Below are 26,573 nucleotides of genomic sequence, written 5' to 3' on the forward strand. Positions count from 1 at the left end.
GAGGAATCCGTGCTATCAGAACTCCGGTCCAGTTTTCGAAATGCCAAAACCTTTGTCAAAATCTCCCAGGGCATGAAGGACAGAGGCCATAACAGGGATCCGAAGCAGTGCCGCGTGAAACTTAAGGAGCTGAGGCAAGCCTACCAGAAAACCAGAGGGGCGAACGGCCGCTCCAGGTCAGAGCCCCAAACATGCCACTTCTATGATGAGCTGCATGCCATTTTAGGGGGTTCAGCCACCACTACCTCAGCCGTGTTTTTTGACTCCTTCAATGGAGATGGAGGCAACACGGAAGCAGGTTTTGGGGACGAAGAAGATGATGATGATGAGGTTGTAGATAGCTCACAGCAAGCAAGCAGAGAAACGACAGCCAGGAACTGTTTCTCACCCTGGACATGGAGCCAGTACCCCCTGAACCCACCCAAGGCTGCCTTCTGGACCCGGCAGGCGGAAAAGGGACCTCCGGTGAGTGTACCTTTTAAAATACTATACATGGTTTAAAAGCAAGCATGTGAAAGGATTAATTTGCCCTGGCATTCGCGGCCCTCCTGGATGTACTCCCAAAGCCTTTGCAAAAGGTTTCTAGGGAGGGCAGCCTTATTGCGTCCTTCATGGTAGGACACTTTACCACTCCAGGCCAGTAACACGAACTCGGGAATCATTGTATAACAAAGCATTGCAGTGTATGTTTGCTGGCGTTCAAACAACATCCGTTCTTTATCTCTCTGTGTTATCCTCAGGAGAGTGATGTCATTCATGGTCACCTGGTTGAAATAGGGTGCTTTTCTTCAGGGGACACTCAGAGGAGCCCGTTCCTGCTGGGCTGTTTGCCTGCAGCTGAACAGAAATGTTCCTCGCTGTTAGCCATGGGGAGGGGGAAAGGTTGAGGGGGTAGCCACACGGTGGGGGGAGGCAAAATGCGACCTTGTAACGAAAGCACATGTGCTATGTATGTAATGTTAACAGCAAGGTTTACCCTGAAAGACTGTAGCCACTGTTTTATAAAATGTGTCTTTTTAAGTACCGCTGTCCCTTTTTTTTTCTCCACCAGCTGCATGTGTTTCAATGATCACAGGATCTTCTCCTTCCCAGAGGCTAGTGAAGATTAGAAAGGAAAAAAAATGCACTCGTGATGAAATGTTCTCTGAGCTCATGCTGTCCTCCCACACTGACAGAGCACAGACGAATGCGTGGAGGCAAATAATGTCAGAGTGCAGGAAAGCACAAAATGACCGGGAGGAGAGGTGGCGGGCTGAAGAGAGTAAGTGGCGGGCTGAAGAGAGGGCTGAAGCTCAAATGTGGCGGCAGCGTGATGAGAGGAGGCAGGATTCAATGCTGAGGCTGCTGGAGGATCAAACCAGTATGCTCCAGTGTATGGTTGAGCTGCAGCAAAGGCAGCTGGAGCACATACTGCCACTACAGCCCCTGTGTAACCAACCGCCCTCCTCCCCAAGTTCCATAGCCTCCACACCCAGACGCCCAAGAAAGCGGTGGGGGGGCCACTGGCCAACCAGCCACTCCACCACAGAGGATTGCCCAAAAAAAAAAAGGCTGGCATTCAATAAATTTTAGAGTTGTAAACTTTTAAAGTGTTGTGCTTAAAGTGCTGTGTGGCATTTTCCTTCCCTCCTCCACCACCCCTCCTGGGCTACCTTGGTAGTCATCCCCCTATTTGTGTGATGAATGAATAAAGAATGCATGAATGTGAAGCAACAGTGACTTTATTGCCTCTGCAAGCGGTGATCGAAGGGAGGAGAGGAGGGGAGAGTGAACCAAGGGGTGGGGGGTTTCATCAAGGAGAAACAAAGAGAACTTTCACAGCATAGCCTGGCCAGTCATGAAACTGGTTTTGAAAGCTTCTCTGATGCGTACCGCACCCTCCTGTGCTCTTCTAACTGCCCTGGTGTCTGGCTGTGCGTAACCAGCAGCCAGGCGACTTGCCTCAACCTCCCACCCCGCCATAAACGTCTCCCCCTTACTCTCACAGATATTGTGGAGCACACAGCAAACAGTAATAACAGTGGGAATATTGGTTTCGCTGAGGTCTAAGAGAGTCAGTAAACTGCGCCAGCGTGCCTTTAAACATCCAAATGCACATTCTACCACCATTCTGCACTTGCTCAGCCTGTAGTTGAACAGCTCCTGACTACTGTCCAGGCTGCCTGTGTACGGCTTCATGAGCCTTGGCATTAAGGGGTAGGCTGGTCCCCAAGGATAACTATAGGCATTTCAACATCCCCAGCAGTTATTTTAATAAAGTCCCTTCCTGCAGCTTTTGAAACAGATCAGAGTTCCTGAAGATGCGAGCGTCATGTACCTTTCCCGGCCATCCCACGTTGATGTTGGTGAAATGTCCCTTGTGATCCACCAGAGCTTGCAGCACTATTGAAAAGTACCCCTTGCGGGGTATGTACTCGCCCGCTTGGTGCTCCGGTGCCAAGATAGGGATAAGGGTTCCGTCTATGGCCCCACCACGGTTAGGGAATCCCATTGCAGCAAAGCCATCCACTATGACCTGCACATTTCCCAGGGTCACTACCCTTGATATCAGCAGATCTTTGATTGCATGGGCTACTTGCATCACAGCAGCCCCCACAGTAGATTTGCCCACTCCAAATTGATTTCCAACTGACCGGTAGCTGTCTGGCATTGCAAGCTTCCACAGGGCTATCGCCACTTGCTTCTCAACTGTGAGGGTTGCTCTCATCTTGGTATTCATGTGCTTCAGGGCAGGGGAAAGCAAGTCACAAAGTTCCATGAAAGTGCCCTTACGCATGCGAAAGTTTTGCAGCCACTGGGAATCGTCCCAGACCTGCAACACTATGCGGTCCCACCAGTCTGTGCTTGTTTCCCAAGCCCAGAATCGGCATTCCACAGCATGAACCTGCCCCATTAGCACCATGATGCATGCATTGGCAGGGCCCATGCTTTCAGAGAAATCTGTGTCCATGTCCTGATCACTCACGCGACCGCGGTGACGTCGCCTACTCACCCGGTATCGCTCTGCCAAGTTCTGGCGCTGCATATACTGCTGGATAATGCGTGTGGTGTTTAATGTGTTCCTAATTGCCAAAGTGAGCTGAGCGGCCTCCATGCTTGCCTTGGTATGGCGTCCGCACAGAAAAAAGGCGCGGAACAATTGTCTGCCGTTGCTCTGACGGAGGCAGGGGCGACTGACGACACGGCTTACAGGGTTGGCTTCAGGGAGCTAAAATCAACATAGGGAGTGGCTTTACATCAAGGAGTATTTCAGGCAGGACTTCACGGAGGGTTCCAATAAGAAATGGTGCACCTAAGTTATTGTTCTTATATGAACAAGGAGGTTAGTCTGGCCTCTGATTGATACATGGCTAGATTTACCTCGCTGCACCTTCCCTGTGAGTGACTGCAGTGTGACCTAGAGGAATGAGTCCCCTAGACTGGGCGGGGGGGGGGAAGCAAATGAGTACAAAACAAATCTGGTCTATTTCTTGTTTTGATACACTCCATCTATCTTTTACATCTTTGGCTGGCAGCAGACGGCGCAGAAGGACTGCATGCCATCCACATCTCATGGCTGCCCGGCAGAAGATGGTACAATACGACTGCTAGCAATCCATATCGCCTGCCTGCTCACCATAACATGGTTCAATAGGACTGACTGCAGGACTAAAGAGAATGACTTGATCAAGTCACTCCAAATTTAGTCCCTGCACCCATGTCTGTCCAGGCGCTCCTGGCCGACGCGGCCAGGAGCACCTCAGACATGACGATGATGGCTACCAGTCCTATTGCACCGTCTGCTGCCACAAGGCAATGGGTTGCTGCTACTGTGTAGCAATGCAGTACCTCGTCTGCCAGCACCCAGGAGACATAGGGTGACGGTTACCTGAGCAGGCTCCATGCTTGCCGTGGTATGGCGTCTGCACAGATAACTCAGGGAAAAAGGCCCAAAACGATTGTCTGCCCTTGCTTTCACGGAGGGAGGGAGGGAATGGGGGCCTGAGGATATGTACCCAGAACCACCCGCGGCAATGTTTTAGCCCCATCAGGCATTGGGATCTCAACCCAGAATTCCAATGGGCAGCAGAGACTGCGGGAACTGTGGGATAGCTACCCACAGTGCAACGCTCCGGAAGTCGACTCTAGCCTCGGTACTGTGGAAGCACTCCGCCGAGTTAATTCACTTAATGCACTTAGAGCATTTCCTGTGGGGGGACACACACTCGAATATATAAAACCGATTTCTAAAAAACTGACTTCTATAAATTCGACCTAATTTTGCAGTGTAGACATACCCATACTATATACTATATTAGTGTTTCTCAGTCTGGTGGGTTGCAATTTATTTTATAATTACATGATAAAAATGAGAAAGTAAGCAATTTTTCTGTACTAGTGTGCTGTGACACTTTATTTTTATGTCTGACTTTTAAGCAAGTGAGGTGAAACTTGGGGTACACAAGACAAATCTACCTCTTGAAAGGGGTACAGCAGCACAAATCCAGGTTATCTCCCCCCGCCAACAAACACTCTTCTGTTGGTAATAGCTTATCTAAAGTGATCACTCTCCTTACAATGTGCATGATAATCAAGGTGCGCCATTTCCAGCACAAAACCAGGGTTTAACAAGAACGTCTGAGGAAGGGGGGGGGTGGAAAAAACAAGGGGAAATAGATAAGCTATTACCAACAGGAGAGTGTTTGTTGTCGGGGGGCGTGGGGGGGAGATAACCTGGATTTGTGCTGGAAATGGCCCACCTTGATTATCATACACATTGTAAGGAGAGGGATCACTTTACATAAGCTATTACCAGCAGGAGAGTGGGGTGGGGGAGAGAAAACCTTTTGTAATGATAATCACCCATTTTTTCATGGTTTGTGTGTATATAAACATCTTCTGTACTTTCCACAGTATGCATCCGATGAAGTGAGCTGTAGCTCACGAAAGCTTATGTTCAAATAAATTGGTTAGTCTCTAAGGTGCCACAAGTACTCCTTTTCTTTTTGCTCTAGAAATGAAGATTCAAAGAACTGTCCTGGATACTAATAGTAGCAACTCTAACTAGTTTAGATAATATATTTGTATCAATATTTGGGGTCATATTATGCCCTCAGTTACTCTGGATTGATACTTTGTGTCAAGTTAAGCTTGATTCTGATTAGACCCTTTGTGTGTTGGGACCAAGCACAGCCCAAAGAACTTGCAACTAGGATGTACCTCTAGGACATGCAGGCCTCACCAGTTCTAGTGGGATGTTTACTGCTCATGCTGCAATGTTGCATGGGTGCAGCATGACACATTTCATACTGACTTAGAGTTCTGTGGTGAAAACTTGAGCCTTTGGGGAATTTGGACATCTTCTCTCCTGAGACCTGTCATAGGTTCCATCCTCCTCCTGTTTAACAGGGAACCTATGCCCACTTTTCTCCTAATTCTCTCCAGAGACACATGTACCAGTTGTGTGCGCATTTGCTGTTCCCCAGCTCCCCTTTAAGGACTACAGTTTCCCATGTTGGGGAAGGAGTGGTGGAGAAGGATGCCCATTGAGGGCTTGATTCTCCATTGCCTTCCACCTTTGCACTCATATACAACTGTTCAGAGTGTAAAATGCTGCCAAATCAGAATTCTTCACTCACATCAGTAGTAGAATTTTATACCTCATTTACTCTGGTGCAAATGACTATACAAGAGAGTGGAGAACCAGTTCCTGAATGTTGGGGCTTGTGGTGAAGGTGGCCCAGCTGAAGGACTTTGGAGAGAACTCCAGATTTGCTTGAACCACTGCTGGGTGGTATAATTTTATAATGTGATTGATAGACTGGATGCTGAGATATTATAGTGATGAGTGATAGATACACTGGTGCATTCTCTAATGTGCATATGTTTTGATATATAGATATTGTTGTCTGACTTCTTTCACTTACTACAGTTGTGGTTTGATTTGGGTTCTGAGTACCTGTTTTTGAAATACAGGTTTATTAAAAGCTATGCGTATTTGCCCACCAACAGGATATTTAGGCCCAAATTCTGCTCTGAGTTGCACCAAAGCAGCTTCACAGATGTAAATGAGAGCAGAATTTGGCCAGAAATCTTATCTGATTCTTCAGCATGCTGCAGCCCATCTTACCTCTATCACAAACCATTTGTCTTTCCCTTTATTTGCATTGCAGGTCCAAAAGTCTAGCTTTGCATGCAATCCGTACAAAGGGGATGAATTCAGACAATGGACAAGACATGGACAATGGAGATATAGCAGCTGGCATCTCTTTCACAGAAATGTATCTTAGCCAAGAAAATGACAAATTGCCTCTTAGTCCAGACACTGAAGAATCGCAGCTGGAAAATTCTTCAGTTTCACACCCAAGTATCAAATGTACAGAATTAGAAAATTTGCCAGAATCTGTTGAAGAAAACTGCCATGAAGGAAGTACAGAGACAATAAAAAATCCGTTGGAATATCAGGATAAGCTCTACTTGCACTTAAAGGAAAATCTTAGTAAAGTGAAAGCATATGTCATGGAGATTGGGAAGAAAATTCCTAGCCCAGATCAGTGTATTATTGAAGGTAAGAGCTCTGAACCTTTCAAATTAAGGGAATCTTAAAGGAACAGTTTAAAACAAGAACAAAACCCTTCAGTACTCATGCAAACTTTTAGGTAAGATTCTCTAAGCAGGAGCTCTTATGTTGGATGAAACATGTTTTTACACAACAATGTTGTTATAAACTACAACATTTTGAACCTTCTTTCATAGGTTTTGTCCTTTCCTTCAGCAATATTGTGCATCCTTCAGAGGCCCCAAGCTGGCAGTCCTCACACACCCAAAACTCCCTTTGAAGTTAATGTAATATTGTGCAAAGAATGCTGGATTGGGCTCAGGGTAAGGGTTTGATTCTCCTCTTACATCAGGGTAAATCAATGTAGCTAATAGAGTTACACGAGGGTAGGTCAGAAAAGAATCAGATCCAGAATCTCAAATAAAGATGTTCTGTTCCACTACGCTCTGATTCAAAGCCCACTAGAAGTCAGGGGAAAGACTCCCAATGGGATTTGAATTAGGCCCCTATTTACCATTGCCTCAGAACTCTATAATGATTCTCAGTTTCATCATGCAGAGTCAGTGGATAGTGTTGGGATCCCCCCTTTCCCATCCTCCCCCCAAGACCTCTTTCTACTTGGCTTCCCAAACACTCAGTTCAACTCCACATTTTATCACTCAGGTATTTTTATTTGGCATACAGCAAAGCAACAGTGAGTGGACCAGAGAACTAGATAAATTCACGGAGGATAGATCCATCAATGGCAATTAGTTGGGATGGGCAGGGATGGTGTCCCTAGCTGGGAATGGGAGAAAGAGGATGGATCACTTGATTACCTGTCCTGTTCTGTTCATTCCCTCTGAAGCACCTGGCATTGGCCGCTGTCGGAAGACAGGATACTGGGCTAGATGACCCTTTGGTGTGACTCAGTATGGCCGTTCTTATATTCTTATGACTCAGACAGGGGGTGAATGCAGGATACATCACACAACCAGTTACACAGCACAGTTTGCACAGTTACTCTTCATTTATATATGTTTACACATATCATTGCATTTAGTATTCATTGCATCACACGTTTTGGATTGACTTGGTTATTTTGTAGGAACCAATCCCTGTACTGCATGTTCTGTCCACAGACTTTCCATGCATGACTTACTTTTTAGTTCATCTTTGGATTCTGGACTTACCTTGTCCATTATTATTTTTTTCTTTGTAAATGGTTCCCTGGATGTTCCCTCCCCTTATCTTAGCTAGTTCAGACATTCTGTCACTCAGCTTATTGACCCATTTGCCTATCTTAGTTAGCACGGACATTGTGTTCTCATCATTTACCTCCCTAATCCTGTCTTCCAAGAAGTGAGGCCTTTGCTATGTCCAAGTATTCATGTCAAGCCAGGTCTACAGATAATTGTTTTCAAGAACTTGATAGCCAATAATGAAATAGGGCCTGATCCTGTGAGGCCCCGGTGGAGGTGCTCCCTACCCTGCAGGATTGGTCTCAGTGCATTACTCCTTTTCAAATTAAAATTCTTAAAGGCCAGATTGTGAATAGAGCTGAGTGAACAATTGATTTTTTCGGTTCAGTGGCCAAACCCCGGGATAGGGGGGGAGGGGGAATGAGACCCTAACAAACAGTTCATTTCAGACCCAAGCTGATTTTTTTCTTTGCTTTTTCTTGCTGCAAAAAACCCCAACCCCTTATTCAGGCTGAATGAAATGTTTCAAATGTCAATTTGAATTGAAACTTCATGTTAAAACAACTGTATCTAAACAAAACATCAACAGGATTCATTTTGAAAATCTTTCAAGACTTCAAAAAAAATTCAGTTTTTGTTTGTTTGTTTGTTTGCCAAAACTATTAGCTGGATTAAGTTCAAATTCAGTGAATAGTTTCAGTGCCCTGAAAAATATTGGGTTTTTTTGGTTTATTTGCATGAGTTTACAGCTCTAATTGTGAGCCTCTTACTCCTATTGATGAGCAGTTACTCATGTGAGTAGTCCCACTTACTTCAATAGGTGTATTGATCACCAGTGGGAGTAAGGCTTCATAGTCAGGCTAAATGATTGTAGAAAATAGCTGAATGACTCAGTTCAGTCAATCAATCTGATAAGCTTTCATTTCTGATCACTTAAAATATCATTCCATAGTAAGACACAAAGCAGGTCTCATGCGTTAACATTTGTGCATCAGATGCCTTTCCAGCTGTCTTTATTTATTCTGTGGCCAAGGAGTTGAAAAAGCAGTATTGACCTGCCAACTACACTTTTTGTCAAGTTTGTTTTTTGCAGAAATTTGAGAAAAAATACTCCAAAGTCCAGCTTTGCTGTTTGAAACACTTCTCATTGTCAAAGTTATTCGTATGTCTTACTGTTTCAGTAAATGACAATGGGAGTTTGAGAGTGAACAATCTGACGTGTGAGCTTGCGTAAAGAATTAAATGTGAGTCTGTGTCTTCTTTTAATACAGTGAATATTTTTAAACATTTTGATCAGTTTCCTCTTAGTGCCATACTAATTAAAAGCCCTATTATAGTGATGTTTTAAGCAAGTCATTATTTCACAATTCATTCAGACTATTGTAATTTCCTGGGAAATCATCAACTAAAGTTCTTGAAGAAACTTGTTGAGTAAGGACATATGTGCAAGATAGATGACTAATGTGACTCATTCTAAATACATTCACAGAAACTCACTCATGCTCATTACACGGGAGACAACTTTTTAATATTTCAGATATTCCATAAATTGCTCAGTCCAAAGTCTGGCAGTTATTTGACCTATATTATTTCTGCATGTCATAACAGGAGATCATTCAAATTCATCCGTGTTTTACTCTCTATACAGCTATTTGAGCATTAGTCAGATTTTTTTAAAAACATATCTTTGGTTGATTTTGTGTCAGTTAAAAAGGAATTTGTTGAATTTGGGGTGGGGGTGTGTTAAATATGTAAAATAGGAAAGAAACACTGAGGAGGATAGGAGGATGTTTCAACAAAGCAGTACAAGTTACAAATAATGGGGAGTACAAGAAGTTCCCAAAAAATAACACTTGATTTGGATCTTGTTCTTTCCCGAGCTTTTTAAATATAACTTTTAATGTATATTATACACACAAGTTAACAAAGAACATTATTAGATGTAAGTAGCACACAGTAGATTATGGGCTGGATTCTTACTCAGGATGAATTAGAAAGAAGGCATACATTTTTAACAATGAAGGTAATTAACTATTGAAACAAACTACTAAGGGTGGTGGAGGATTCTCCATTCCTTGATGTCTTTAGATCAAGACAGGATGCCTTTCTGGAAGATATACTTTAGCCAAAAACAAGTTATTGGGTTCAACAGAGTAACTGGATTAAATTCTATGGCCTGTGTTAGACAGGAGGTCAGATTAGATGATTTAATGGTCCCTTCTGGTCTTAAAATCTGTAAATAATACCATATACTGTGAACAGTCCCATTGATTTCAGTGTGGCTGTTTCTGGAGTAAGATACTATTTGATGTTTGTGAGGGTGGAAACGTCTGGCCCTACAGTACTCTAGTTATACAGAATTTAAATTGTTTTTGTTGACCACAACATAAAATGTGTGTAAACTTCTTAGGGCAAAATATATCCCATATGGTACTTTCTTGAAGAACATGGATATGTGCACAGTGTGTGGATACCCCTGCATATGGATAACCCAGGAACGAATGATTCTGATTACACTATAATAAAAGGAGGAGCATAGAGTATAAGCGAGCTGTCTTGCTTCTGTGCCACATAAGCCGTCAATGGGATGTTTTTTCACTAGGATGACCATATCTTGGTGTCTTGGATTGCTCTACTGAAACCATGGGTTTTGTCTAGGATTGCATGACTGGAAATCTGGCTACTGATAGTAATCCATTTCAGATACCCTTAGAAACCCCTCAGCCACTCCCATCTCATAAGTCCCATGGAAGTGCCCTAGCTACATCCTTCCCCTTGCAGCTGCCCACCTATTTTCCCTCCCGTTTCACCAAGCTCCACTGCACCTCCCTTACCACAACTGCAGCAATGGTGACTTCAGAGATCAGCTGTCTCTGTGCTGTGCACACCTTTCTCTCTTCATGAACAGTGAATTTCTGTGCTTCCACAGTATGAATTATAGGCTATTTTCTGGATTGGAAAAATCCCAGAATCCCTCATGCAGTAGTGTCCAGAATCACTTTGCATACTGACAGGCAGCTAGACAGAGGAAAGATAGCCTTGTGGTGAAGGCTCTAGCCTGAGACCTGCGTTCAAGATCTTAATCTGCCACAGACTTCCTGTAAAATCGTGGGCCTCTCTGTGCCTCAGTTTCCCATATGTAAAATGGGGATAAATAGTACTTCCCTATTTCCCAGGATTGTTGTGAGGATAAGTACATTAGAGATTATGAGGTGCTCTGATAGAATGGTAATGGATGCCACACAAATACCGTAGGTAGTGCATTGAGGTCGACACAAGAACAGCTGTGCCGCAAAATGAACAGTAGGGTGGTCAAGAGGATATTGGAGGTCACTGCAAGAACATTAGTGGCATAGTCATGTGGGAAGCCAGAAGAATAGGATGAAGGGGAAAGAGGGAAGAAAGTCAGGATGAGCAAAAGTGACAAGGTCTTTCAGAGCAGGGGGAAGGAGAAATGGACATATTCCTCTATCCCATCCCCTCCATTTAGTGACCCGTGACCTTTACCAATACCTGCCACCACACAGCTCCTACAACTTTGCAACTTCCCAGAGGTCAAAATCCTTCCAAATTGTCTCTTAACTGGACGTTCCACAGCTGCTTAAACTCTCCAGTGTGTACTCCCTTCCCTTACAAAATCTTAACGCAGGAATCTCAGTCTGGTACTTCCAAAACCTGATCACCTGAATTTTCACTTAAGCTGGAAACACATCATTCAAAAGTATCAGAAGCAACAATGACAGCAGGTGCCCATAACCCATAAGAATTTGTTCCAACAGTACTTTATTCCTGTATATCCCTTAACACGTTAAACATGAACTGACATGATTTCTCCCCAACCCCAACAAATCAAATTTCCCTGGTAGAGCACAGAGCTTCCTGTGGGTCCAGAAGGAACTTCTTGGGAAGGTCTTAGAGAAGAAGTGGTGAAGATCACCACTTAGCAAACTCTCTTTATCTAGGCTGTAGTTTTGAATTCTAGAAGTGAGGGCCTGGCTGGCCATCACTACCTCACATACTTGTAAATAATCTAGTTGCCTCTGCTGGTGCTGTAGGTAAAGTGTCCTAGAAGTTCGTCATCTGTATGAAGAAGCTTTGCCACAATTTTCATTTTGTCTGCCATTTTCCTTAACTTTTTTTAAAAATCAGTGTCCCTAAGTCCTAACGCTAAATACTTTTCCTGGATATAGGCATGGAATAACCTTGACGTCAGTGGGAATTCCATACAGGGATCCAAATGCAGAATTTATATCCTAGTATTTAGCAGTTTAAAGGTTTGTAGAAAAGTCTACCTTCCTCACTTCTTTCAGCACCTTGAAAATGTCAATCAACGCCCCTCTGAACCACCTTTCTTCTAGTGAGTTTGACAGTGGGTCTAACTCTATTCAAGCCAGTCAAATGGGAATAACTCCACTGAAGTTAGTGGTATTATACCAGTCTAAAACTAGTGTGAAGAGAATCAGGCCCATGTTTCTAACTTTACGTTACTCTTCCTAGCAAGGATGTGGATAATGGATAGTGGCTGATCATTCATTCATTCATTCATTCATTCATTCATTCTCTTTGTATCCTGACATGAATAAATACATAGATTGACTTACCATATGTACTGTGATAGACCCAGACCAGCTGGGTACAACAAAGTAGTCTTATTGGGATCCAGGAAGTGGGCGGACAAAGCCTGCCCACTGCTAAAGGATCCCACCCCCAGCCTAAGGGGGGGGGGGGTCCACAGGACCTGGAAAAAGTAGTCCTATTGGGATCCAGGACGTGGGCGGGCAGAGCTCGTCCACTACAAAGGATCCCCCCCAGCCTAAGGGGGGGGGTCCACAGGACCTGGAAAAAGTAGTCCTATTGGGATCCAGGATGTGGGCGGGCAGAGCTCGTGCACTACAAAGGATCCCCCCCCAGCCTAAGGGGGGGGTCCACAGGACCTGGAAAAAGTAGTCCTATTGGGATCCAGGACGTGGGCGGGCAGAGCTCGTCCACTACAAAGGATCCCCCCCCAGCCTAAGGGCGGGGGTCCACAGGACCTGGAAAAAGTAGTAGAAGGCAGATCTATTGGCCACTGGATCAGCAGTTTTCAGTTCCCTGACTGACCAGAGCAGGGGCTGCTCCAGGCTAATGAGAACACCTGACTCCAATTAACCTGCAAAGAGTCAGGTGAGGCCACTAAGGTAATTTGAACACCTGATTCTAATTAAGGCCCTTCTGATACTATAAAAGGGCTCACTCCAGTCAGGCTTAGGAGAGCTAGGGAGAGGAAGTGTGGCTGAAGGGCTGGTTAATGAAGACATCCTTAAGCCATTAGTAAGGGAGTTCTAAGGTGAAGAAGAGAGAAGCAGGAGAACTGTGGGGGAAGTGGCCCAGGGAAATGTTGGCTGTCAACAGTTGCTGCCATTAGGGTCCCTGGGCTAGAACCCAGGATAGAGGGTGAGCCTGGGTTCCCCCCAACCTGCCACTACAGAAACACCTTCTGGGAGGGGAAAACAGGCCCCTGTCAGGACAGGCAGCTAAACTGTTTGGGAATAAGCCCATAGGGACAACAGAGACTGGGAGTTGTATCACCAACCTTCTTGCTGGCTTATGATGAAAAGGGTTCAGTAGACTGTAACCTTAGCACTAGAGAGAGAAGAGCTATGTGGAGGGTCACAGTGAGCCTCTGAGGCTAGCATAAACTTCCTAGAAGTGCAGGACCCATGGGGACAAGGTCAGCGCTCTGCCACAATACATATGGCAAAGAGTCCTGTGGCACCTTATAGACTAGCAGATGTATTGGAGCATAAGCTTTCGTGGGTGAATACCAACTTCATCAGATGTCTATAAGGTACCACAGGACTCCTTGCTGCTTTTACAGATCCAGACTAACACGGCTACCCCTCTGATACTTGACATATATATATGTGTTTCTCTACTCTATTACACTGTTCTGTGTTTTGACCAAGTTTCTTTACTATTGGCTTGCACACTCTGTGTGCATTTCAGTCTTTGCATAGCTGTATTTGTGCTTTACAACATGTGTTTTGCAGACTCCTTATTGATTTATACACTCAGCCAGTAGTATTACTCAGTCTCTATGGATTGTAATATATTTCTTTATATGGTATTTCAAAATCACTGTAATATTGATTTGTACATTGGACTTTACAGTCTTAAAAGGACACTGAGGTTTAAAACTGTGGGGTCAGATCCTCAGCTGGTACATATTGTCAGTTTACACTAGCTGAGGAGCTGCCCCTACATTTTGAACAAACAAACAAACAATCATCATTTTCCTCAGCTGTTATCACATTTTGTAAGGTGCAGTGCATTCTGAGGTGTTCAGACCCAAAGATTGTTCAGATTTTGAACTGAATCTGTTCAAATGATTTACACCCTAGGAATAGGAGGTGTGGTGGCTGGAGGTTAAGGTGCTTGACTACACTCCAGAAGGTCATGGGTTTGCATCTTGCTTGATCTCACACTGAAAGGCCACCTCCAATTCACATAGCTGCAAAATGGATACCTGATCCATCAGGTTAGGGCAGTCAAAGGTGGCTGGACACAAGGCTGGCCACTTCAGTAACCTTGTGTACTGTTGTCTATGAAATGGATGTGCCTTAACTACATCAGCCTGAAAATTCATTGAGGGGAACTTCGATGCAAAATGAAGCTGGATGGCTGCCTTGATTGTGGAGAGGGCCTGAGACCATGGTCAAGTTCAGGCCAGGGTTGCAAGTGCCTAAGGTCAAAAATAGAACAACATTGATGTGTTGGCATGAGTGAATATTTGAAGCTAAGCTCCACATTTTGGTATAGTGTCAGAAGGAAGTCCTCTGAAACCTACAAAATTAATTGATTTGGGTTTGCTTCCATTTGGGGTTGAATATTTGGTTCACTTGTTGTTTAAGTTGAACCAGTTTCCCATGTTTGCTTCTTTTCCATACCTTATATGCCTTTTAGACATTCCTGTATATTATGTCCATCACTTCACCCTTATTTAACCGTCTGAATTTTTCATTGAAAATTCTCACCATATTTATCACACCATTTTACCCTTTATTAAACAAAGCAAAGTAGTTTTCAGCAGCTCAGACTTCTCCAGATGCTTTGTGATCTTGTATATTATCAGTGTTCAAGGATCTTGCTTACCTCAAAGGCCAGATTCCCTGGTCTATAACTTCCTGAGGACTCCCCCATCCCTTTATTAAGTTTAAGTTTATGTTAGCTAGAATTTCCAGCCACCTCAGTTTCTCTGTAAGTCGAGTGATTAAGAATAGGATACTCAACATTGACTCCTGGGTATGGTTCAGACTGTTCACTGACCCTGCTGTGTGCCCTTTGAAAGATCACTCTAACACTCCGTCTCCAAAAAGAAAAGGAGTACTTGTGGCACCTTAGAGACTAACCAATTTATTAGAGCATAAGCTTTCGTGAGCTACAGCTCACTTCCTCAGATGCATATCGTGGAAACTGCAGCAGGCTTTATATATACACAGAGAATATGAAACAATACCTACTTCCACCCCACTGTCCTGCTGGTAATAGCTTATCTAAAGTGATCATCAGGTGGGCCATTTCCAGCACAAATCCAGGTTTTCTCACCCTCCACCCCCCCACACAAATTCACTCTCCTGCTGGTGATAGCCCATCCAAAGTGACAACTCTTTACACAATGTGCATGACAATCAAGTTGGGCTATTTCCTGCACAAATCCAGGTTTTCTCACATCCCCCCCACCCCCATACACACACAAACTCACTCTCCTGCTGGTAATAGCTCATCCAAACTGACCACTCTTCAAGTTTAAATCCAAGTTAAACCAGAACATCTGGGGGGGGGGGGGTAGGAAAAAACAAGAGGAAACAGGCTACCTTGCATAATGACTTAGCCACTCCCAGTCTCTATTTAAGCCTAAATTAATAGTATCCAATTTGCAAATGAATTCCAATTCAGCAGTTTCTCGCTTGAGTCTGGATTTGAAGTTTTTTTGTTTTAAGATAGCGACCTTCATGTCTGTGATTGCGTGACCAGAGAGATTGAAGTGTTCTCCGACTGGTTTATGAACGTTATAATTCTTGACATCTGATTTGTGTCCATTTATTCTTTTACGTAGAGACTGTCCAGTTTGACCAATGTATATGGCAGAGGGGCATTGCTGGCACATGATGGCATATATCACATTGGTGGATGTGCAGGTGAACGAGCCTCTGATAGTGTGGCTGATGTTATTAGGCCCTGTGATGGTGTCCCCTGAATAGATATGTGGGCACAATTGGCAACGGGCTTTGTTGCAAGGATAAGTTCCTGGGTTAGTGGTTCTGTTGTGTGGTATGTGGTTGCTGGTGAGTATTTGCTTCAGGTTGCGGGGCTGTCTGTAGGCAAGGACTGGCCTGTCTCCCAAGATTTGTGAGAGTGTTGGGTCATCCTTTAGAATAGGTTGTAGATCCTTAATAATGCGTTGGAGGGGTTTTAGTTGGGGGCTGAAGGTGACGGCTAGCGGCGTTCTGTTATTTTCTTTGTTAGGCCTGTCCTGTAGTAGGTAACTTCTGGGAACTCTTCTGGCTCTATCAATCTGTTTCTTTACTTCTGCAGGTGGGTATTGTAGTTGTAAGAAAGCTTGACAGAGATCTTGTAGGTGTTTGTCTCTGTCTGAGGGGTTGGAGCAAATGCGGTTGTATCGCAGAGCTTGGCTGTAGACGATGGATCGTGTGGTGTGGTCAGGGTGAAAGCTGGAGGCATGCAGGTAGGAATAGCGGTCAGTAGGTTTCCGGTATAGGGTGGTGTTTATGTGACCATTGTTTATTAGCACTGTAGTGTCCAGGAAGTGGATCTCTTGTGTGGACTGGACCAGGCTGAGGTTGGTGGTGGGATGGAAATTGTTGAAATCATGGTGGAATTCCTCAAGGGCTTCTTTTCCATGGGTCCAGATGATGAAGATGTCATCAATATAGCGCAAGTAGAGTAGGGGCTTTAGGGGACGAGAGCTGAGGAAGCGTTGTTCTAAATCAGCCATAAAAATGTTGGCATACTGTGGGGCCATGCGGGTACCCATAGCAGTGCCGCTGATCTGAAGGTATACATTGTCCCCAAATGTGAAGCAGTTATGGGTAAGGACAAAGTCACAAAGTTCAGCTACCAGGTTAGCCGTGACAGTATCGGGGATAGTGTTCTTGACGGCTTGTAGTCCATCTTTGTGTGGAATGTTGGTGTAGAGGGCTTCTACATCCAGAGTGGCCAGGATGGTGTTATCAGGAAGATCACCGATGGATTGAAGTTTCCTCAGGAAGTCAGTGGTGTCTCGAAGGTAGCTGGGAGTGCTGGTAGCGTAGGGCCTGAGGAGGGAGTCTACATAGCCAGACAATCCTGCTGTCAGGGTGCCAATGCCTGAGATGATGGGGCGCCCAGGATTTCCAGGTTTATGGATCTTGGGTAGTAGATAGAATATCCCAGGTCGGGGTTCCAGGGGTGTGTCTGTGCGGATTTGATCTTGTGCTTTTTCAGGAAGTTTCTTGAGCAAATGCTGTAGTTGCTTTTGGTAACTCTCAGTGGGATCAGAGGGTAATGGCTTGTAGAAACTCGTGTTGGAGAGCTGCCGAGCAGCCTCTTGTTCATATTCCGACCTATTCATGATGACAACAGCACCTCCTTTATCAGCCTTTTTGATTATGATGTCAGAGTTGTTTCTGAGGCTGTGGATGGCATTGCGTTCCGCATGGCTGAGGTTATGGGGCAAGTGATGCTGCTTTTCCACAATTTCAGCCCGTGCACGTCGGCGGAAGCACTCTATGTAGAAGTCCAGTCTGCTGTTTCGACCTTCAGGAGGAGTCCACCTAGAATCCCTCTTTCTGTAGTGTTGGTAGGGAGAACTCTGTGGATTAGTATGCTGTTCAGAGGTATTTTGGAAATATTCCTTGAGTCGGAGACGTCGAAAATAGGATTCTAGGTCACCACAGAACTGTATCATGTTCGTGGGGGTGGAGGGGCAGAAGGAGAGGCCCCGAGATAGAACAGCTGCTTCTGCTGGGCTGAGAGTATAGTTGGATAGGTTAACAATATTGCTAGGTGGGTTGAGGGAACCATTGCTGTGGCCCCTTGTAGCATGTAGTAGTTTAGAAAGTTTAGTGTCCTTTTTCTTTTGTAGAGAAGCAAAGTGTGCGTTGTAAATGGCTTGTCTAGTTTTAATAAAATCCAGCCACGAGGAAGCTTGTGTGGAAGGTTGGTTTTTTATGAGAGTATCCATTTTTGAGAGCTCATTCTTAATCTTTCCCTGTTTGCTGTAGAGGATGTTGATCAGGTGATTCCGCAGATAAGCTATTACCAGCAGGACAGTGGGGTGGGAGTAGGTATTGTTTCATATTCTCTGTGTATATATAAAGCCTGCTGCAGTTTCCACGATATGCATCTGAGGAAGTGAGCTGTAGCTCACGAAAGCTTATGCTCTAATAAATTGGTTAGTTTCTAAGGTGCCACAAGTACTCCTTTTCTTTTTGCGAATACAGACTAACACGGCTGTTACTCTGAACTCTGTCTCCATTTACCCATCTAGAAAAATAGGGGTAATAACAAGTGTAGTAAAGCACTTTGAGATCCCTAGGTTAAAGGTGCTATACCAGCAGGAAATACTATCTTTATCTTCAGTGTCTTTCAGAGTAAATTCAATGAGGACTACAGCAAATTAGCTTAGAGCTGAAACTACCTTTATTTTTTTTTTAGAGATTTTAGCATAGACTATTCCTCCAGTCCCAGTGCAAGACTCACAGCCATCGACTGGGCTTACTGCGTAGTCTTACCGGTTACCACTTAGGATGATTGCATCTCTGACGTTAGTCCCCTTATTTATGCCATTACCATCACCCTTATTCTACACATTCGTGTCCTAGGAACATAGGAATTGCCCTAGCAGATCAGACTAGCAATCCATCTAGTGCAGACCCTGTCTTTGAAATTGGCTAGTACCACATGCTCCACATTCCAAGCCACCTTTTTCTCTTTTTTTCTCATGCTCTCTCTGCTGTGCCTAACAATTCCTTGCTATACCCATACAACTGCAGTTGTCGGTTTACAATTGGTGAAGGAAGGACAATGTTTCCTCTCTTGCGTTACTGCCGTTTCAGATAATTGATATAATAATACTACCTCTAATACCCGCATCCCAAATTATTACAGGTAACTTGTGTGGCAGGTGACCCATCAGAAAGAAAACATTTGAGTGCCTGTATATGGAGGACATTTTAGAATCTGCACATCTCTGGCCAGTTGTTAAACTTTTTTTTCTAGGGTCAGAGCTTAGGGAGTTCTAATGTATCATTCAAAGGCAAGCTTGGTATTGACTTAACATAAAAATCAGATTGGAAATGTAATGCCATTCAACAAAAATATGAAAATATTATAACATTCTGTATATGCTGTGCCAGTTGTAAGTCATTTCTGATTCTTGGTAGTTCTACAGGATAAAATATAAACAGCAAAAATTGTATAGGATTTATGACAGAAATTCCTTAAAGTGGTGGTGGTGGGGGGAATCTAGTTTGCAGTGCTCTGAACCTAAATCTGGGGGTTGTTATGTTTTATGCTGAATTGAGAGATAATTGGTACCATATGACAGACTAGATGGAAAAGATCACAGCTCCCCTGCAGTGTTTGCCTCTGCACTCTTTTGATACATTTAAACATGCCATAAGCCAAACACTGATTTAGAACACATGGGCCTTTGCTAATTCACTATGACCACAAAGTTACAGAGACACAGGCCAATGTTTCTAGACATATTTTTGGCTATGCCAAAATGCATTCGTTGGCATCATATTATTTGGGACTAGTATTAAGCCCCAGACTCATCCAAAATCTAAAAATGTATGCATTGTGAAAATTGAAGTGTTAGTATACAGAATGGCTTTGTTGTGGGCATTGATTATGGTTGTCAGGTTTCTAGTGGAATGCCAGCTCTGCAAGGACTGTAATAGAAGCATTAACACACTCCTGCCTGCAGCCTGCACAGATGTGTGATCATAGTGAAAACTAGCAAATCAAGTGCATTTTCATTCTAGTACAGTAATTGGAAGCATTAATTTAAGCATAGGAAATTAACTAATCTCTAGGTGGATCTTGCCTGGCAAGGGGCTAATTCCTTGTGAGGGATTTGGGGCACTGTGCTGCAAAGGAAACAGGAATTCTGGCTGCTGGGAGGTGAGTTAGATCTGGACTCTTAGGAGGAGCCAGTGAAGAGGTCATGTTTAGCTATTCCACCTGGAAGCAGGCAGGGCACACCCTGACTGTTTTGTAGAAGCAATGCACACATTGCTCTATCCAAGGACAAGGGCTAGATATGAACCATGAGAACTTGATTGTTTGGACAGCAACTGTGGGAGGCTTTCTTAGCCTGGGCTCAAGGCCTGAGAACCAGGATTGTAGTAGATAAAGGATGGTAACTAAGTATATTAATCAACGTCATACATTCCTTTGGGTAGCAGTGTGTAATGCTTAGGGGGAGAAATATAATAAAAGGAGAAGGTGGAAGGCGGGGGGGCGGAACAGCCCATCTCCGCTGACCAGCCTGCTTGCTTGCATAAAGCTGTGTTCTGTCTCATCACTGAACCGCCACAAGCCAGTACTGATGCAACCAGCCTCTCCACTGACTGGAACTATATTTTTCCCCCAGCCAGCATGGCTGGGATAACCTGCTTGCTCCTGATGCTAGTTCTTGACCCCTCCCTTGGTTCATGGACCAGATAGGGTAAAGCAGGCTTCACTGAAAGGTAAGACAGGAGATAGGGAGGAATTGGCATCAAGTCCAGAGTAGAGAGGGCCTGGGGCTTAAAGTAGGGAAGGTGGGTAAAGCAGCCCTTTGGAGGAAGAGGAGGGTTTCTGTTGCAGGGTAGAGGGGAGTGCGGAGAGGCTATGGAATTGTGAGAGCTCTTCCTTCCTTTAGGAGAAGGACAGGAAGGCAATTGGACTGGAATCAGGAGAAAGAAAACACAGTCAGCAAGGATGTTCCTCAAAGGGAGTCCGAACAAGTTACCGTAAGCAGCAACAACAAAACAGCAGGCTCTCCCAGTCTGGGATGCAAACCAACCCTAGGCCTCTGGGTCCAGAGCCCTGCTTCTCTCTCTATCTCCGTCAGCAATGAGTCCTCACTGGCTTTGGGTAGATGCTCTTTTGAGCTGGTGGTTCATTATAAATAGAAATCAGATAAACATGCTTCAGCTTTGAAGATGGGACCGTGCAACAAAGATGCCTTATCACTGCCTGTTTCCACTTGGTATGCAACTGACATAGACTTTTCAGTGTAATGGGGTTGGGGGGGGGGCAGGGGAGGAAGAAAAAGCATTATAAAGCTAAACAGATCCATATGTTTCCAGATGTGGCTTTTGCCATTCATATTCAGAGAACCAAGTTTACTACACTAAAAGTGGAGTTTGCCCTTCTGGATGCCAATATAACCATATCTTATCCAGGAACATTTCAGGTGAGTATACTGGAGGTGAAATATCTCTGCCTCAGTTGCGACAACACACAATAATCTGCCAAACTGACAAACTGCTAGTGCTCAAAATCAAGTTGAAGAACAAAGGGCTTCTCTTAAGGACACTTAAAATGCCCTTTTCCCTTATTCTTTTCTAAAAATGTATTCTATTGTTTCCATCTTCAAAACAAAAGCAATGAGATAGGTAAAGGAAAGCAGTGAAGGGGGAAATGATTTAAAACTGCAGTTTTGAAAAATTTCACTGCTTATGGTTGCTTCTGTTTCCTTGTTAAAGACTTGATCCTGCAAATACTTATGTATGTGCATAAATGAAATTTACTCATCACAGTAAAGTTAAACTAGTGGGACTAGTCACACGAAGTTATGCACAGACATAGGTGTTTGCAAGATCAGGGTCTAATATTCTCCCTAATCCAATGACCAGTTAAACTGAGCTAAATATCAAGCAGTGACTCTAATGACCTTACATTGCTAACTTATTTTGCTTTTTTTCCCTAGGCCAGTCACTGAATGATTAATTATGTTAAAAACTGTAATATATCTGCTCCTGTGTCTTGCAAAAACAAAATGATGGTTATTGCTTTGCTAACAGTTTGAGATCTTCAGACAGATGTGGTGAAATATTTTTTGACTGGGGTTAGTGGGCCTGGCTTAATGTAGCTTTGCTGTTGCACTGAGTTATGATATATATTTACAATCTGATCCCTATTGAAGTCAACGGGGAGTTTCCCCATTTGTTTCAGCGGGTCTTGGGTTAGGTCTTTAATTATTCCCTTTGATATCCTTTATCGTTGTAGTTGTGGTTCATCAATTATTTATATTTTCCATTGTCTCTGCATACGTGTTTTGCATGGTGTTAAATCCATTATTCCTACATTTTTTGGTGTAGCTGTTTGAACCAAAATCCTTTACATATATGACTATGCCTCTACGCAGAGGCAAGGGTCCCATACTCTTAAATTTTAGGGGGGAGGTTATTAATATGAATGTGACATAACTGACAGCCATCCAGCTGTTCAGTCTAATACATAAAATACTCACCAGTAAAATTATATATGTATAAGCTCCTTGTAAAATGAATCAAAACTATGGGATTGTCCTCACTGCAGGGTTCACTCACGTTTTTATTTGGGTGTTGCTCCTAACCCCAGCTTCCATCCACACACACAACCTCTCACCTAAGTGTGGTGCTGCTTACACTGGAACTACCTGTCCAGACTGGCATATAGGTTAACACCTGAGTGCTGCTTCCACTTGGGCTGGTAACCTGCTCACATTGCAGTGTGGATGCAGGCTAAATCCCTTGAGTGCTGTCCTCTAAAGTCTTCCTACAATTCCTATGTACCCCAAAGGCAGACAAGTTCTCAATTCATTGGGAAAGAATCACCGAGCAGGCTCATCTTACTGTAGCACTAAGAACACCAGAAGTCCCCCAGACATCACCCCAGATGTCCTAGCACCTTACATCAGTGAGTGTAGCAGCACAGTAGCAGTAGTGGAGTGACTTTGCGGAGTGGTGGCTCATGACCATGTTAGACCAACCTGGGCCCTCACACCCAAGTGCGGATCACCAAACTAATTCTGCAGTGAGGACATACCCTATGTCAAGTTGTCTTGTCCCTGACCTTCCCCTCCCTCCCAATGCAGTGTCTTTTGGCCTAATAGCAAGTACATGGAATCTTAAACAATCTTGTCTCAAGTATATATTAACTTATCATCTATCCTCCAACTCCTTGAGCCAGTGTTCTTAAAATAGTCATAAGATAAGTTAGTCTCTGCTTTGAATCATCTGGGTTTTTTCACAGTAACAGCTTTTAAGAATCCATTTAGTATAGAGGTGTCTGTAGAGTCACTAATCTAAAGGTTGAGTTGGTGTTTCCATAAACATTGATTTATGTCAGTTGCGGCAGGTTATTAAGAGAGATGGAAGTTGGTTCAAATTGCTAAAAATTTCCTTTCTATTTTTAGAAGTGACCATTAATTTTATAGTGTTAAACTAGTTCTAGTATAAACCAGTTTCAGGGGTTTTAAAATATAAGATATAATATCATCATCAAGGAAATTTGTGACTTTTTCCCTTCCTTTTCCATTACACATTTTTGGCCAATTATTTTAAAGAGATGCAGAGCCATCCTTGCTGTATTAGCACTTCATTGCTTTAAATAACATCAAAAGAAAGTTATGCCGATCTTGAATTACTGGCATTTGGCGTGATTCTGATTTCTTAAATGTTGGGCAAATTGCTTCAAAACAATTGCCTTTTGTTGACAAGGATTACATATGTATTATTGTATCTCACTGATAACATGCAGTTTAGGGACAAACTCATCATCTTCATCGGTGCAAAGCCAGAGTGAATTGTTTGGAGTCTTCATGTGGGGAACACCTAAGAACTGAGCAAACAGTATTCACCTCCACCTCCATGGGCAGGGCAGGGGCAGCCCTTCATCTTCTCCACAGATTCTTTTCCAGTCCCAGCACTGGAATAGAGGCTGAATCTTCTGCACACTCACTGCACATGTGTTTGTAGGAACCTCATAGTGATAGACATCCATCCATCCCCTGACTCCCTCTCTTACCTCCTACATGTTGGACTATGCAGTTCTGCCATGAAGACAACTTCTACCATGAGCATGGAATATGGAATATTCCTGCTTCCTGCTCCCACTGCCCCTCACAGCACAATCACTGTGATTCCTCTGTTTTGTGCGCATGATATCCTTGGATGCACTTACTGTAAATTAATACAGAACAGTACCCTAACACAGAACAGCACTTACTGTAAATGAATACAGAACAGAAACACATTTCTCCCAAAGCTTCAGTTCACCTACTTTATATTGGTGATGAAAGAAGCTTTTGCTCAGGTGTGTATGTATCTTATTAAAATGGGAATGCAAAACTTTGTCACTGTGCTATGCATATCTGCAACTGATTTATTTTAGACCCTTCTACATTATTTTGTAAGCATTACCTGCTGCCTAACCTAATAGGTACATTTAGAGTAAAATATCCTATTAAGCAGAGCAGAGCCTACCCTCAGTTGCTACATGTACACAGATGCAAATACACTGACTTGATCTGGATGATCATGACTAAACTTAAATTGAAGAGCTGTGAGTGAGAGCAGATTTTGGTCAAACATATCTCCGCAGTAATGCCACTGACGTCGGTAGGAATTACACCCTAGATACCTTTGATTAATTGTGCTTTTCAAAGCATCACCATGATAGGACTGGGGTAAGTGTTCTATATAGTATATGTACAGCTCAGTTGGGAAGTCACAGAATTCCTTAACAACTAATCTTTTTCAGAAGCATAGCCAAATATGGAAGTCATAAGCAATCTGATAGCTACATAGGTCTAAAACTAATAGAGGACAGAGCTGAAGTTGCAGCAAACTCCAGATCCTGAGATGACGAAACCTTATGAATATGTGGGACATTAGACATCTGGATAATGAGAAAGTCCTGGTCTCTGAATCTGGAAATTTTAACCCAAATTTGTTCATCTGTATTCATTGTGTACAGGTGCTTTACAAGGAAAAGTGTATTTTGGTAATAAATTGTCTAACATGAATGTCACACAAATACTTATAAACTACATATCTATAATACAGAGGTAAAAAGTAACTATCGTTATGAGATGGAATGGGTTGTCTATTGGTTAGGGCAGGAGTATGAACACACACTGGTTCTGTCCCAGGCTATGCCACTAAGTGTGAGAGTATGGACAAATCCCTTAGCTTTCATCCACTTGTGGAAAGGGCACAGTAACAGTTATCGACCTCACAGGGACACTGTGAGGTTTAAGTAATGTATGTTTGGGAGCCCCAGATAAGAGATTTTAGAAATGCATCATTATATTAAAAATATGCAGCTATATGATGTGTTACAATAGGAAATAGCAATTAATGACATCTATTTGATGCACTACTGCTGGTAGTAGATGAGAAGGAAAATCCTTGTGTGGGGTAATGTAACTGTTCCTAAAAATGTTTCAATAAGCTTCTTAAATATGAAAATGTAGCATGTAAGAATCAGTATTGAAGTAGCTGGGTGTTTGAAAAAATGCCTGCTATGGGTAGCGTGGCAATTTGCAGGAATATATTGTGCCAAAAAGGGTAATCTACTAAATAGTATTAATGAATTATGCTATACTACTGAGTGTGATGCTCCACAGGTTCTCTCAACTGACACTCATGTTAGATTTTGTATTAAAATGTAACTATTCACACTAAAACCTGTAATACTAATAACACCATTGGAAATAGGTTAAAGCTCTAATCTACCAAAGCATGTGCTTAAGCATGTGCATAACTGCACACATGTGAGTGGTCCCAGTGACTTAAATGGGATTATGCATATGCTTACACACTTTGCTGGGTCAAGGCCTAAATGCATGGTCCTAACAGTAAAATGTGCCAATGGACAAAGGTATAGAAAGGCTCTATGCTCCTCCTTCTGTTGCAGTGAAGCTTGGGGAGTTTAGAAAGGTTGTGTCTTTTCCTAAAGTCAGTCACTAAGGACGATATTCCCCTGGGTGCAAAGGACTTGGCAAAACTGCCATATGATTTCAGAGAGGCTGCACATGAAGCCCACTGGGTGAGCAGTTATACAGAAGTATCTGCACACCCCTGCTCACCCCCCAAAAAGGTTTCTGAACTGGCCCTGCTAAAGCTGGCACAAGAAGGTCACTTGAGCATGCCAGGAATAGCATGTTTGCATATATATGGAGCCATTGGCCCCATTAACCAGCAAGGAGGGCTGTCTGCTATTCTACCCTATGGATAGCAGCCGTGAGGAAAGTGGCACAGCAGTCACATGCATGCACACACAAATACTCAGGCCTTATGAAGACAGAGTGGATGTCATCTATCTTTCTCATGGAGGAAAACTGATACAAGGCCCTCTAGGCCTGATTCTCCACTGCCTTGCACCCTGTAAAGTCATCTGCACTTGTGCTAGGTGCATATCAAATGCTACCATCATTGTAAATGAGTGGAGGAGTCTGATTTGATTGTACTTTACGCTCAGTCTGCACAGACATAACTAACCAAGGTGCAGTGCCATGGAGAATTAGACCTTCTAAGACCTACTCTATTAAAAATGTCTTTGTTTGAATACTGCTTAAACTTAGAGAGAGGGTCCATATAGGTGGGATTTAAATTGTGCAAAACCAAAATCATCCCTCGTTTTGCCAATCTTTACTCAATTATATCATTAGCATCAATGGGCATTGCATACACAGAATGATTGCTGGATGGGTCCACTGACTGAACAATAAATATCAGGGCCAGATTCCCCGTTACATTATGGCTCCTTTGTGATACTCCAGTGTTAAGGGGCCATAAGGCTTTTAGATCTGGCCTCTGGGAATTCCACCAACA

The 26,573-nt window shown here is 43.4% G+C and overlaps 1 protein-coding gene across 7 annotated transcripts in view; it reads left to right on the top strand.

Annotated features, from left to right (window-relative positions):
* Window positions 1-26,573, top strand: part of VEPH1 (ventricular zone expressed PH domain containing 1) — a 177,712-nt gene that overhangs the window by 74,672 nt on the left and 76,467 nt on the right. For all 7 annotated transcript variants that reach the window (XM_084638166.1, XM_084638164.1, XM_084638167.1 and 4 more), the window contains one exon: window positions 6,153-6,547. In XM_084638166.1, the coding sequence (XP_084494292.1) occupies window positions 6,153-6,547 (395 nt within the window). The remainder of the gene's footprint in view (window positions 1-6,152; window positions 6,548-26,573) is intronic.

Source organism: Lepidochelys olivacea (assembly GCF_965140295.1).
Source record: "Lepidochelys olivacea isolate rLepOli2 genome assembly, chromosome: 9".
Classification (NCBI taxonomy): Eukaryota; Metazoa; Chordata; order Testudines; family Cheloniidae; genus Lepidochelys; species Lepidochelys olivacea.